Source organism: Xyrauchen texanus, unplaced genomic scaffold (assembly GCF_025860055.1).
Source record: "Xyrauchen texanus isolate HMW12.3.18 unplaced genomic scaffold, RBS_HiC_50CHRs HiC_scaffold_651, whole genome shotgun sequence".
NCBI lineage: Eukaryota > Metazoa > Chordata > Actinopteri > Cypriniformes > Catostomidae > Xyrauchen > Xyrauchen texanus.
Genome location: NW_026266634.1, coordinates 9,103 through 25,000, shown reverse-complemented (window position 1 = coordinate 25,000; position 15,898 = coordinate 9,103). Strand labels below are relative to the sequence as shown.

Below are 15,898 nucleotides of genomic sequence, written 5' to 3'. Positions count from 1 at the left end.
CTTTGACTTTTACTTCATTACAATGATGTTAATGTCATTGCATTACTGATTTAATTGAATATTAATTGAGAGATTATTTGAATGGGACTTTTACAACAGCAGAACTTTAGAGCAGCGCTCTTTTAATCGAGACGAGCTCATCACTCCTGCAGCAAGCTCTCAAAACAAACACTTTCATTTCTCATGCAATGCCTTCATCTAACGTGGTCTTGTCTGTGTCATGGTTGTTTTTAGGGTGATTCTGTAACAATGGGCTCTTATGACCTATTTTTAAGAATACATTTTATATCAGTGATGCAATATATCAGTTCCTACTGTATAAATCCATGTAAACATCCGTGTTAAGCGTAAATTGCTTTTGCTCTGCCAATCACGTGTTCGACTTCTGGAGCTCGAGCTGACGGTATGTCCGCGCATGCGCAGCATTCCTACGTTTGACAGATGCGGCGCATTTTCTTATGGACAACAGAAAACAAGCTCTGAACTTAAATAAGCCTAATACGCTTTCAAACTCAAAGATAGTGTACTGAACGAATTATCTGAATTCCTTCGACACTGAAAATATTGTAACTACACAACTAAGATCCAATTAGGACTTTAAAAAGCAACAGGACTTTTGAAATCGCGACAATAGGCATTGCTGAACTTGCTTCGTATTATTCAGCATTACATACTGTATTATTGGGCCTGTGGGACATTGTTCACGTTTCTCACCATAATAATGATAAGAAACTGGTTTCCAAATTGATCTTCTAATTGACAGTTTCAAAGTAATAGTTCAGCTTATATTAATCATCATCATTTCCCCACCCTCTTGTTGTTCCAAACCAGTGTGACTTTCTGTATTTTGTGGAACCCAAAAGATGTTAGACAGAAAGTGATGGACTGACAGTCTCAGCCACCATTCCCTTTTAAAATATGGAGGAAAACATACATGCAGTGAAAGTAAATGGAGACTAAGGCTATTTCATTGTGTTCCATGGAAGAAAGTCATATGGTCTGAAACATCATGACCATGTTAAATGTGTATTATGTAATGGAATATTGGGGCATAAACATCCATTATGTTATATGTGGAAGTAACTAGTTACTCGGTTCTTAAGAATTATTTTAGTTGGATACTTCCTTACTCTTAGTCAAGCTATTTTTAACATACTACTTGAGTAAAAATGTTTTAAAGTAATTTTACTTGAGTAAAGATTTTGGCTACTCTGCACACCTTTATTTTTTTTGGAGCAATATATTAAAAGGTACTGGCTCAGAAGAGTCATTTGTCTGACAAATCTGAATTCAAAGCGATAACTCGCAAGTCAGTGAGTCTTTTTGAAGCAATGCATTAAAACGGTGTGTGAATAGGTGATGTCAAATATGCATTGCAAGTGAAATCTACCATATCTGATGCATCACATTTGCATTCTGAACTCTGTGTCACACAGTATTTGGACACAATCTGGAATGTTGATTTCGGTAGCTGCAACAGCTTTCAGACCGAACTGTTTCTCCCCACAGTCCAAATCATCCCTAAATGGAACCTCATCCAGAGAACATTCTGTTGACACACGCAAACACCTGCACACAGCTTAGGCAAGTTATTGCTGACCCATCTACGTTCAGTGTCTCTATTTACGGTTATTATCTTTGTTGCTCAGTATTGCTGTAATTAAGTATGTATAATTCTTAATCTCAGTATGATGATGATTTGGATTTGGAAAAGCACACACCCGTCTATACAAGGTCTCACAGCTGAAAATGCATATCAGAGCAAAACGAAGCCATGTGGTCAAAGGAACTGCCCGAGCGTGTCGCGGCACAGATCTGGGGAAGGCTACAAAAATATGTAGGCTGCATTGAAGAGAGCACAGTGGCCTCTATAATTCTTAAAAATGGAAGAAATTTGGAACAACCAGGACACTTCCTAGAGCTGGCCTCACAGCAAAACTGAGCAATCGGGGAGAAGTGCCTTAGTAAGAGAGGTGACTAAGAACCAGATGGATACTCTGGTTGATCTCCAGAGATCATGCGTGGACCTTGGAGACAACCATCACTGCAACACTCCACTGATCTGGCCTTTATGGCAGAGTGGCCAAACGGAAGCCTCTCCTCAGTGCAAGATGTGAGAAACTCAGTGTCTCAGTTCGCCTGCAAACTTGTTCAAATCTGGCAACCCGTCGGTGTTGAAATACTACTGGTGAGTGGGCAGTGGGAGGGACCACACAGGCCAAAACATACACAGAAATTCCAGCCTGGAATGAAAACTTTAAAGGAGAATATACTGGCTGTATCATTGTTATCGGAGAAGTCAGTATTTCAACTTAGCACGTTTCCTAATTCTCTAATGACATATTACGGTCATTTTATGATTTAGTACAGTAAATATATTACATATAGACTGGTCAAGAAGATACATTTATTATTTCCCATGCAAACCAAAATCACTATTCATGTGTTTTGCCTTTGTAAATAAATCTGTCCTTTATTCATTTAAGTTTAAATACAGTATCATGAAACATGGTGTTTGTGTGTATGTGTGTGTGTATATATTCTAGGTTCAAAACAAGATAAACTTAATCAACAGCATTTGTGGCATTATGTGGATTACCACAAAAATTCAACTTGTCCCTCCTTTTCTTCCAAGGAGGCACTTACAACGGAAGTGAATGGAGCCAATCTGTAAACGATAAAATACTCACCGTTTCTAAAGTATAACTGAAACGTCAAACTAACCACAAGACAAACAATATGTGTGTTAACATGACTTTAGTGTGATGAAATCACTTACAAACCTTTTCTCTGAAGAGTTGTATCCAATTTTACAACTTTTGACAAGACAACATAAACCCTAAAACAAGCATTAAAACAATTTTAACAACTTCACAGCTCAAATAATACACAAGTTTTAACAGAAGAATTAATTGTAAGTGCTTTTATAAAATTATACATTGCTTAACATTTCTACCTTTAAACCCTCCAAAAATTGGCCCCATAAACAAGCATTGTAAGTGCCTCACTCTAACCTCGATTTTTGCTTTTTATTATTATTTTTATTGTAAATGATATTTTGTTGGTGGAGCCTGGAATATTCCTTTAACAGATGCAAGAACAGTTATAGTGTGAGTTTTGGGATTTAAATAAAGGTGTGCCGTATGTGTTTACTCTGTGTGAATCATAAAAATGCTGAGACATGAGGAAATGACACAGCAGGCATCAGATTACACACTTGGAGAGTGAAGTGTAGGTCCATATTGCATAAGCAAGGGTGATTTCTGCACCCTCTATAGGCAATACACGAAACAACAGGACTTTCACATACACTTTTTATAGGGAACACAAAAACACTTGGTTTAAAAACATTCATATTATATTATGAGCAGTTAACTCAGTAATGGAGAGCAAAATACCATGAGATATGCATGTAGGTAAAAAGCAGTTGTGAAGTTGTAAATAACAGTAAATACATAATTTCTGTGAAATGATGCTGATTGAATAAAAACAGATAAACTGAAGGTGGATGAGCAAAAACACAAACGTTCTCTCACAAATGTACACACTTTCTCCAGGTTACAGACATCTGCTGACACTTTCATCAAGTTAAAACTTCTGTAATGATCTTTATAGTTTTCAATAAACTCAAATTATTATACACAAATATATTGCTCACTGACTACCAAAAACATGCTTACGCTGTGACCCGCAAACATTCAACACAACACAACACACACAACACACACACTTTTTTGCTTCTTTTTAATAAATTGATGGAACTGGAACTGCCATTTTGGAAATGGAAGACACGCTATTGGGTGTAAACTTGTGGTCCCGCCCTCGTTTTATGACTGACAGAGACAATCCAATGACCTCACATGAACCATTTCTAATGCACCATCAAACATGAAATACATTTTTCTTCTGTAAATATCCAAACAACCTGTTGTGGGTGGTCTGTCTACATGCCGAACACACACTTTAGTATAACATAAAATGACTGGTTCAGTCTAATGCTTCTCACTCCATCAAATATCCTCACATACACACTCACACCTCCTGGGGTTTGATCTATGAGCTCTCGCTCTCGATAATTATGTGCCAAACTGAAGCAGGAAAATAAAAGAATAACACCATGCTTAGAATATCAAGTGCATTAAATATATCTTAAAATACTGTAACAAAATTAATACAATTTAATGATTGCACATAAATCAAAGAAAGGATTCACAAATGTCCAGGTCATAACATTCCTGTAAGGTTATAAGGTCAGGGTTTGGGTTGTCCTGAACATTTTCGAGAGCCATTGCATCAGGTGTGGACACTACGATCATAATCTGGAGTGACTCTAGTTTGTTTTGAGTTGAGCGCCTTCCAATCTCTATGATTCGAATGCTTGTCAAGAACCAAACTGCATTTATTGTAGTTGCATAAGGACACTTTCTTTATGAGGGAGATTATTAGAATATTCTTGATTATGTCAAATGTAAAATGAAAATTATCTTTTGTTCTGTGTTTTTCAGGGTGTTTAGTCTTTGGTAAACTTTACAGTGCTCTTGTTATGGTAGAAAAATATCTTAATCCAATCTGTAACCTCAAACTAATCTGTATGATGCGATCAGATCCTGATATAACAACATATTTGAGTGAAATGATTGATGAAAGTTTGTTTACGTCCTTGTTTCTCTCTCTCACACAAACACACACACACATATAGATATAAAGTAAGGCATGTTATAAATTCAAATTCATTCATTTATTCATTCAGTGACCTAATGTCCGTTTTTCTCCACAGATGTACACTATCTTGCAGTGACACCTTAGGCCCTTAAACACACTGTAATATGTTAGTTACTGTATTTCTATTATCTGAATTTAATGAGTGACTGGAATCTTGATACAGTTTGTCGGATCAGTGGTTTTCTGCTGATATATTCACGAGTCCCTACAGCAGAGTGAAAAGCCAAACTAAACACATTGCCAGAAAACTCACAACACGCACACATACACAAAATATATGCAGTTTTACTTTGTTCAAAAAAGCAGCTCTATAAATGTGCCATTATCTGTAAATATGACATCACGTTGTCACTTTCATCTTGTAAACTGGTTTGTTTTGACTCATGTTTACTCTGCATGGTAAACCAAATGCAAACACATTCAACAACAAATTAAAATTATAAAAAAAACCTCACACATCTGTACAGCGCACGTGTGCACATGTCCCAGCCTGTGCCACAGAGTTAATTGGTCACTACAGAGCGCAACAGTCAGGTTCCGGAAGTAAACATGCCATTCATTGTCTCGATAGGCTAATTGATTTTTTAACGATAACTTATAAATCTTTAAATACAGAGTTGCCATGAACTCAATGTTTTTAAATGGTTTTAAATTTGATTGCATCATTTGCAATACTTCATGGGATTGTAGTTCATGCCCTCATGAAAGACATTAAATACACAGTCTTTAAACTTTGTCTTTATGTCCAATTTTCAAATACTTATTGGCTTAAAAGCAAAATTGGAATGTTGTAATTCGCCTGGGAGCTGGTTGGTTGTGCATGGAAGAAATATTTTGGAACTAAATTGCCTGAAAATTTGGGCGGGCACTGTTGCGCTCCATTGCGACATCATTCTGCGGCGGGATTGGCTGTGATCAGATAAGAACGCCCTGCGGTTGCTGCAGGATTTTGATCACTCTGCTGAGAGACTCTGTGGTAGCGAAGGCCAGATACTGACAGCACAACCAATCTTCGAGACTCACGCCACAACCCGAGTCCAAAGAACGCTCAGCAAATTTGATCATCATCAGCGTTCGCTTCAGGTCCAACCAGTTCTGCAGGACAACGAGCCGTTGGACAGGCCCGGCGCCAGGGTTCAACGAACTGAACAGATCTTCTCGTGGACCCCAAAGTAGACACTGCAGACACGCCCGGGCGTCTGCCATCAGGATGCGCTCGGAAGGGTTGGGGTTGAGCAGCAAGGCTGCGAGCTGCTGAAGGCCGTTCGAGTAGAGGGAACGCAAGGGAAACTGGGGTAAATCAGAGCTGCAATATTCTCTCTCTTTGAGTTGCGGACTTTCCTCAAATGGGTTTGGCCGATGCAGCATTTCGTAGATCAGTATCCCGGTCTGGAATTCATCACACTTGCGATACTGAGTGGCAGTGAGAAGCTCAGGAGCAAGACGGGACTGGTCTCGGATCGAGGCGGGTTCCATCACCACATTCTTTAGTTTGGCCTGAGAGAAGTTGCTGATGATGAGACGGGCAGGGCAAGCAGAGGCGGCAGCAGAGGACGGTCCGGATGCAGCATTGTTGTTGGGTTCCAGCGACTCCAGGTTCCAGGGGTTGTTGGGCTGGGAGTGCACCAGCAGGAGGTTCTCAAGTCGCAAGTCGCAGTGCGTGACGTGGTAAGGTTTCATGTGCTCTAGTCCCGCACACAACTGCAGTAGCAGCAGACACACTTGACGTTCGTAGAGCTCAGGGTTTCGTGAGTGACGCTCTACGCCCTCACGGACAAAATCGGCCACCGTCTGAAATGGCACCTCACGTGTGATCACAACAACTCGGCTGCACAGTTTGCCGCCTGCTGCCTCGGCATAATCCTCCTTCGCTTTTGCCTCCTCTCCACTTTCCGTACTGCCGCTCTCATCATCTCTGTACTCTTCTTTCTCCCAGGGCAGCAGGCGGGCTGGAACATCTGCTAGGAAGTGGCCACAGTCCTGCTGGATGTTGAAGTGGACAGCAATACTCTGTCGAACTGCCAGACTGTGAAAAAACTGCTGCTGTGTCTCCTTCACCACACCTCTACAGATCTGAGCTCAGACAGAAAGAAACATGTTAATTAAAACCTTTACACCACACACTTGCTGTGTACTAAAACCTAGTGAGCTGCCTACCTAGGCGACATTTCTAGGCATCATTGGCACGTTCCCAATGCAAAGGCAGTTCTAAACAGAAAGCAGCAAAATTGCCTTGTTTTGGTCAAAATCAAAGATAGCATCAAATGTATCCTTTTTTCACAAGGCAATCCAAGAATACATTGTGATGAGCTCAGTGAAAATTTCATCCAAGACAGAGGCCTGAGTTTTTGTACTCAATATCTCAGAAGTACAGATAAAAAATAGTTGCATCTACTAAACTCAGCTGTGAGCATTAATCGAGTCTCTTGTGCACTTCACGTAAAAAGTGCTATTTGTGTGGTATGCATGAGTGACATTAACATAGTTGCTGCCCATGATGAGCATCTCAAATCAGTTAATTATGAGGTTCAATTTAAATTAGGATGCAGCCTTAGAAGGTTGTTGCCTAGGTAGACACTACACAGCAAAGTAGGGTTTGAAACAAAGCTTATAATTTTTCTTGGTCTCTCTTAAGTATCTGTTTATCTCACATATGTATGTGTAAGGCTGAAGTTTTACCTTGACAGCATAGTTCATCAGAGGTTCTTTGGCAAAAGATGCCATGTAGTAAACGGCATCTCCTGCCTCACAACACGGTTTTCCTGCAGTCAGCCGAAAGTGAGACCAGCTGTCCGTCCCGAAGCGCAAGTGATCTTTTTGTCCAGCCATGAATCGATCTTCACATCTTGATGCCAGTTTGCGCAACGTATCCATGTGCAGCCCTCGAATTCTCCCAACCACTTCCTCCCAGCTCTCCATCCCTCTATAAACCACCTGTTTCTGTGCTTTAGCGGGCCTCCCAGCCCCACGGATCCTGGTCGTTATACTTTCTGTACTGCGGTAGCCACGACGATCACAAGCCTGCATGACGCTGCTATTGGTCAGACAGGACAGGCTCCGCCCACCTGTGGGACGCTCCAGGGAATCTCCAGATTCATCAGGATGTCGTGCCTCTGAGCTAAGCGAGGAACTTTGACTGGCCGTATCCCATGTGGACTCAAGATCGTAGAGTGGATTGGCGACGCTCAGACTGGTTCCACCTGGTTTTGCCTCTCCTTTGGGTCGTGGGGCTGCAAGTTCTCTACCTACAGCGGACGGATCTGTTTGAGCACGTGGGGCTGACTTTTTGGGCAGGGGCGGAGGGGTGGCTTTAGAGTTGGGTTCGATGACCTCTGGGTCAGAGGCTGAAGTGTCATCAGATGTTTTAGGATGTCTGGGATGTTTTACAGGGATCATGTTGGCCCTGGACTGGCCTGCCAAGAGAGAGAGTCGACAAACTTTAGGAGTGATCAATCTGAGCAGGTGCATTGTGGTTTTACTAGATTTCCTTAGTTACCATTTGAAGTTACCATTTTCACAATGCCTAACCTTGATAAAACCCTGACATCAAATGTGGAATACATCTACAGCTTCCATCTCTGCAAGATGCACAGTGAAAAGCAATTTATACACCCACTATTCTGCTGGGACGAGTTAAAATGTAGGAATTATTTAACAGCATGGAACCTCATCTAACATTCCTCACTAATCTGCTTTAATCTCTGAATAATCTCAGACTGTGGCTTCTTCTGAGGCCCTTTTAGCAGGACGTGGAAGTTTGTAGGTCACGTCAACCAAACGGCCAAAGAGTCAAAAGTACAAAATTAGTAGCAGTAGTTTTAACCTCTAACTGATCAGTTCGGCTGCAAAGTTCAGAGTTTATAAATGTCTTCAGGGTTACAGTCATTAGATCTGAGAACATATAAAGCAAGAATTCAAAAGTCAACTCAGCAACAGATTGGTTGCTCTGAACCAAAATTGTATTCCTTCTAGATCTCTTATCATATTAGTATTATTTTGCTCCAAACCTGTACATTTGCTTCATTAACGTCAGTATAATGACTATTAGTGGCACTGTAGCTACATTAAGATTTAGGTGTAGAAAATTGTATTTATGTTTTCACTGGCCAATATTTTTAACAAGTATTCACTGCCAACCAAAGTAAACCTCTTCTAATCATTTTGGTAATGATGATTGTGCAACAGTCAAATGTTATATAATAAATAGCAGTTTATTTTGCCAAATTAGGCTGTATTGCTTTTTATAGCTTTTTTTAATTGGTATGAACAGTACATGCACTAGTTCATATGAACCTTAACCCAGACCACCCTTTTCAAGCACACTTGTGTGCTATTCCATGTTGAAAAAAACTTTCACATCAATCAAAATAATTGCATTTTAAATACCAAATGGACTTGGTCTAGCTCTAATGTGAAAATACCCTCAATGTCGGTCTCTGAAAACCAATTCCACTTTAGTCTGTCAATAACAGTGCAGAATTTATTTAAGCATCCTGCAGCAACTTGCGCTCTATTACGTTAAGACTGTTCCGCAAACACCGGCAGAACAATCACTTCGGTCTGCTTTTATCTTGACTAAATCAGCCAGTACTAGCAAGTCACCTTACAAAGAACAAAACAAAGAGAAGACCAATCAAAGTCTTGATGCCTCAGAAACCTAGAAGTGTCCAGGCTATTCATATCGGTGTGAATGAGCTCAAAATTAATTCTTTTAACTAACAATGTTTTTATGATTAATAAACCTCCATGTAAATTGAATTGCTCTGATTGTCTTTCGATCTCTTAGAGTTGTGGCCATAAAAATCTCCAAATGATTAAATCTCTGAGCTCCACACAGTGACTTCCGCCAGATAAAGCTATCTTGTATTTTAAAGGATCATAGTTGTACACTCCAATATCTAATTTATTCTTTATAGCTCATTCATAAGACCATAAATGCAAAAATGAGACGAGAGAGAGAGAGAGAGAGAGAGAGAGAGAGACATACCTTTTTCGCCACAAACTTCGGAGAGACAAAATCAACTAAATCGCATCAAATTGAGAGAACAAGTGAGAAGCAGTCTGATATTTATGGATCTAGAGATGATCTGGACACGCCGCTGTCATGACAACCTAAATATATCAGCATGATCCGGCTGAATCAGGTCAGAACAAAAAACAGGAACACAGCACAGAAAGTGACCCATCAAACATCTCTGTGTGTGAGTGTATATGACTTACCCAGGTTTGTGTATGTAGCCCTGCAGCTGCTGGATGCAGGAGTGTGAGAGATGGTGTTATTGGTTTCCTCTTCCTCTTGCTCTGCTTGCCTGCCGCTGTGTGAAGTGGGCGACACTGGGGGTGGACAGCAGGCAGACTGCTCACGCAGGGGTGACAGCTCCAGCTTAGCAGGCAGCGAGGTGGCTGAGGATGTCTCAGTATCCTGAACTGGAAGCTGACTGCATGAGTGAGAGAAAAAAACATGTTAGTTTACACACAAATAACAAAATTTGAATTTAAGCAAAATTTAGTAAAACTTTACTTCAACCCTGTATGTATATAATGCATTGTTTTGTTACACTTTATAATCAGTTTTATGCTTGTGAATAATTTTAACCACAGTTAATATAAAATACAATTAAATAAAAAATACATTAAAATGGCTGATAACTACGGCAGTTTGGCCATGTTTGTTCATTACAAAATATCTACAAAAAGTAAACTGCCTTCTATAAACTGGGTTTTGTATACATTATTCAGCATTATCTCTCACATCAGCCAACATGCCCTCTTGATATCTGCATCAGCTACTGAAATGTATTTATATTTGTTTCATATAATAAAAACTTACCGGTTTATAGTTTTACCTATAAAGTGTATAATGCAATCACTGTAATAGTATTTACTATAAATGCTGTAACGAAAAAATATATCCATAATACATGACAATTTTAGTGACAGATATATTAGATAAGTCTAATCGGCCATTATTTTCAAAAATGGTGTCTGTAATTTGGCCAATTAACATTGTTAGCCTACTTCCTCATCATCAGTCATTAAAAACATTTCAGTCAACCACTAAATACAGGCTTCAATTTAAGTTTTACCCAAAAGTTTTAATTCAAATATTATACGAATGAGGGAGAGACTGTTTAAGATTAAATTTTAATTAGCATGGTGACTTCAATCGGTCTTGGACTAATCACAAAATACACAAAACGGTCCTCTACTTAGATTCCAAAGCATCCCTCCTATATCTCAGTGCCAGCTTCACTGTCCTAAATAACCCATCTAGGAATGCTAAATCTAAAGTTTCTGCAGGCAGAGCATGTCTAGACATATAAAACTATTCTGCTCCATTAAGTTATGACACACAGGATACAAAAGTCTATAATAACAAGGAAGGTGTTCTCCAAGATAAGATTCCAAATTCACATTAATTGCATATAACATTAATGCAAAAATATATATGATAACACAAATACTAAAAAAGTAAACAAAGAAGCACCAGAACAAAGCGGTTTTAAACTAATGAATGAGTAAATCTCCAGTGTTTGAACTTGTCAGAAAAATCTGAATCAACGTGTCCCAAGTATCTCTCTCTTACGGAGGCATTTAACACTCTACAAACACACACAGAGACCAGTTGAAACAAACACTTGGTTAAGACCTTCAGTAAAGTGTTGGTCTATTTAAAAGTATTTAAGATTTTATGCTTACCCACCATATTGGCTCACACAGTCACCCATTAGACACAGTCAAAATTTAAATTGAAAGAAACAAGGATCTCTCATTTTCAAACACTTAAATCAACAGACCCTTGAATTCTGTTTTTACTTTCTCCTCCTCTCTTTCCTGTAACAAACGGTCTGAATGTTTTTTTCTCCACATGATTAACCCTTAACAGTACAATACCTGTGGCTATTCGTCAGCTCACAACTGAAATGTCTGGGTCAAAGTACACATGGTTCACGTCAGCAATCAGCAAACAGTTAAGTGTGCAATCTAACATGACAAAGGAAGCTGTTTCAATCATCTGACAAAGAAAACTACTATTCATAGTACTACTTTGTACTATTAGTAATAACAACCATATAGTTAATGAGTTGTGCCAAATCCTACTCCATCAAATCTGAACATTCTTGGACCCTTAAATGATTCCATTGGTTAAAATAACTTATTTGGTATCCAAGTAAAAATCCTAAAAAATAGTTTGTATCTAGCAAAATATGCTAAACTAGCATACATAATGCAAGTTACTACACATAAGCATAGCAAACTTTTGAGAAGAATTTTGTTCACTCATGGTTTGATGTTTTACCTTTTTGCCTTAAATTAATATAATTAAACTTTCAGACCATAAACACTGTATTATACAGTTGACATAGAATCACTGTTTAATCATGTCTGTATCAATCTGATCACCCACAACAGCATAATGTGAAAAACTTTTTAAACAGGCATTAAAACAGCAACTCCTAGGTGTCCAATGAGGGCATCATTTGGCCCAACACCAGCACCGCTGTGACAAATATACTCATTTACCACTGGATTATGTGGATGCCAAGCAACAAGAAACACATATTCAAAGAGTAAAGTAGATAGGTAAGACCAGAGCATCTGTAACTAAATAAAAAAAGAGATTAGAGGAAGAGAGAAAAAAACTGATAAAAAAATATAGCTTACTTCATGACTTTGCTTATAAGGAGACTGGCTCTGCTCTTGGGTGGAGTTGATAGGCTGGAAGCTCCGCCTTCCCCTGTAACATTTAAGGTCTCTTGGTGCTCCTCAACCCGAAGTTCTGCCTCTTCTCCACCCGTGATGCTCTCTGATTTATAAGTAAATATGATTGTAGGTTTCTGGAGAGGATCATCTGTCTTGGACTCCGCAAACCAGTGCTGTCTCTGTACAGGCGGTGGGGGCAATACGGTGATGACCGTACCATCTAATCCCAGCAGCTTTCCTTTTTCCTTCTCTCGCTCCACTTTCTCTTTCTGTTCATCCTCATCCTTCCGCCGGCGGAAGAAGCTCTTGAAGGAAATCCAGCGCTTGGGCTTGTTGGCATCAGCCGAACGTCTGCCCTCTGCACCTGGGCTGGTCTCACCATCACTAGGCTTGGCCCCAGCTGGTTTGGTCCAGTTGCTAAAGTGTCTCTGGAGCAGGTTGCTTGAGTGATAAGGAGAGGAGCTGGATCGGACTGGGGGGAATGGGGCACTAGTTTCAGATCTGGGGCTAGAGGGGGGGACAGCAGCAGAGGCACTCTGGGATTTGGGCAAGAGTTTGGATCGTGTCTCTTTGTGAGGTTCTGTAGCGCAGTGAAGTGATTTGGGTCTGATAAGAGTGTCTCTGGAGGCATCTGGTGGAAGCGAGTAAAGCTCCTCTATGCTGCAGGTCTTACTTTTTCCTGCAGGGGAGTCTGGAGGAGATGGTGGTGGTTGAATTGAGGCCACAATCTGAGACAGAACTGCACTTGCTTTCTCTCTCTGACCTGAACCTCTGGTGGATGTGACCTGGCCCTCTCTGCTGCCCTCTGGTGGCTGCTCCCCACTTGGATTACAATTGTGATCCAGACTTCTGTGGGTCAAAAAAGCAGAGGCAGGGCAGGGGCTCAGGTTACAAGCAGGAAGGGCGAAGTGACCTGTTGTGGTTATGGCTTTACCATCGTTCACGGTCTGTGCTAATGCTGGGGTTGTCCTCAGTTCCCTGTTAGCATTTGCATCTGGTGAGTGCTTCAACTGAGGTGTCTGCTCAGTAGGAGGGGGCTGTACACTCTCAGAGGATCCAATCTCCTCATATGTGTGGCTGGCCACTCGCTCTCCTGCCCCAGGCTTGGAATGGGGCAGCTCACCGTTGAGCCCCAGGAAACTCTTATACACAGCCAGGTTATCGTAAGCACTGGGATTTATTAAGATGGGAACCTTCACTGCTTTCTTGGTGCTGCGTGCATATGCAGGCTCATCTCTTATAATGATGGGAAACGGAGGCATGCCAGCATTGTTGTAGCTGTTGAATTTGATCTCAGATAAATTTGGGGATTTTGTTGGGACTGTGCGTGCAGAGCCGAAGCCTGCTGTTGGAGAGGTGGGGGCTGATTTGTGGTTGATGAGTCTTGGAGCTGCAATGCCGCTTGTTAAATCAACTTTAGGGATCTTCTGTCGCGGGCTGGTGCAAGACGTCCACACCTCTTGGTAACGGATACTGCCAGGTTTTGTGCGAGAAGCACTAGGTCTTGCAGAAGCAGAAACTGCAAGAGACTGAGGCATCAAAGGAGACATTGAAAGGGATGGAGATGCCACAGGTGATACGGTAGGTCTGGGTGACTGAGGGGAGGTGGGTGAGACAGGACTGGGGTCGTTAGAGGGGCTGAATGCAACACTGGAGCAGCCTGGCTTTGGAGTACTTTCATTAGCGTGAGTGTGATTGTCTTTTGTGGCCATAGAGGCGGACACATCCACCACAGTGTAAGGCTTACAGATTGGAGCATTCTCAAGATTCACCACTCGATAGGGCTTGGCCTGTTCCTCAGTTGGGCTGAAGCTGATGGTGATTGGCTGGCCAGGGAGGGCCTGTGGGAGAGCCCGACCCTCTCTTTGACTGTCTTCTTGTTCTTCCAGTCGGATAGCTAGAACAGCTTTGTGTGTTTCATTGGATTTTGGTGAGCTCAGTCCTCTGGCAGAATGTTCTTTGCCAGGTGACAATGGTAGACCATTCTTCTTGTCACCAGTGCACCTACTGCTGCCAGCACAGGATTCTTCGGGCAGAGAAATCAAGGACTCAGGTGAAGTGGTGGACTCAGAGGTGGACAGAAAGCCACTACCTTGGTGTTCAGATCTGTACGAGAGAAGAACAGGAGCTCCATTTGAGTCCACAGATGGGTATCCATTGAGAATCTCGTCATAACTGTCATCATAATCCACTGCACAGAATCTCTGCAGTGAGCGATTACGTAGAGGAACTGTATTCCATTTCTTCCCTACAGCGAAGTGAACCGGGGACAGCGTGGCTGCACGGAAATTTGCAAAACGAGGCTGACCCCGCATTCGGATCCCCATTGCCAACAACTCTTCATCACTTTCATCCCAACTGTCATGCTCTTCATCATCATCCTCATCACCACTCTCATTGTCCTCATCATCATCACCATCACTGGAGAACTCTGGATAACAGAAACGTCCTCCCTCTGAGCTGATAATCTCTGCACTGTCACTGAGGGAAACACGTTTCATAGCTCCTTGGCCACCACTCCCAGCATGGAAACAACTTGAACCTGGAAGGCCCCTCTCTAATGAGCGCCGATACGAACTGCAGATCCGACCGAAGAAGTCATCTCTGCTGGAGCCTGGAGAAGATCCCAGACCAGCAATCTCTTTCAGCACATCAGTCAGTCCGCTGCTGTTACTGCTAGCTGGCTGTGAGGGGACAGCACTATATGCTTCTGTCTGCCCAACTAAATCCTCTCGATTGTTGTTTGTTCCTACAGGTCCTATGCTATTCAGGCTGTTGTGGTTCCAGACAGTGAAAGGTGAGGTCTTACTGACCTGCCCTCCCTCCGAAAGCCTTGCCACATTTCCCTCAGAGTCCAATCCTTGTGGGGAGCATGGCAGCATCATGGTGGGTTTCACCGCAATGGTAGGTTTTTTGGCAACAGGTGGGCGGACCTGGCCTGCACGTGATGAGGAGATTCTCCTCTGGCTGATGTTGGCAAGTTTGGCATTAGCGTTCGTTTTGCTTTCATTGGCTTGCTCTAGAGGTCGGTGTTGGCTCTTGGGCTTAAAGCAGTTTGTGCACTCCCCTGGTTTCCAAACGTGCTCAGTGAAGGTGTTGCATGCAGACATGACTGCAGAGCAGTGCTGCAGCATCAATGAACAGGAAAACCATCCATCACACTCACAAACTTTAGGCTGACTTTCCCCACCCACACACAGTTTACAAACTGTGCTCTCAACACCTGCAAAAAAAAAACATACAAAAAAACACTGTCAGTCTGTACTATTTTGACACAATAATATTACTGACACCACATAAATATTAAAATCAAATAATTGTTTTTATGTAGCATAAACAGTGAGGGCAGGTTGTGTAGAGAGTCTGCACTGACCAGTCTTTTACAACAGGGGTCAGAGTTTCATTCTTACCATGAAGTTCTAACGTCTCTCTATTTAACATACTCACACTCACAAATACAGGCTGTCAGACA

General features: G+C 41.5%; 1 protein-coding gene across 1 annotated transcript; it reads right to left on the bottom strand.

The window, feature by feature from the left end:
- Nucleotides 1-2,446: 2,446 nt before the first annotated feature.
- LOC127642489 (inactive tyrosine-protein kinase PEAK1-like) lies at nt 2,447-15,648 on the bottom strand. The gene is made up of 4 exons (XM_052125112.1): nt 12,388-15,648; nt 9,943-10,160; nt 7,402-8,135; nt 2,447-6,795 (listed from the first exon to the last, which is right to left on the bottom strand). The coding sequence occupies exons 1-4, from the start codon at nt 15,558-15,560 to the stop codon at nt 5,638-5,640; spliced, it is 5,283 nt and encodes a 1,760-aa protein (XP_051981072.1). The 5' UTR covers nt 15,561-15,648; the 3' UTR covers nt 2,447-5,637.
- Between the last annotated feature and the right edge of the window lie 250 nt (nt 15,649-15,898).

Bases quoted from the DNA above. Each gene is read 5' to 3' on its own strand.
- LOC127642489 (XM_052125112.1), bottom strand. From the start codon at position 15,560: ATGCTGCAGCACTGCTCTGCAGTCATGTCTGCATGCAACACCTTCACT. The intron at 10,161-12,387 runs GTAAGCTATATT...TCACTCATGCAG, and splicing joins CTTATAAGCAAAGTCATGAA to TCAGCTTCCAGTTCAGGATA. The intron at 6,796-7,401 runs GTAAAACTTCAG...GTCTGAGCTCAG, and splicing joins TGATGAACTATGCTGTCAAG to ATCTGTAGAGGTGTGGTGAA.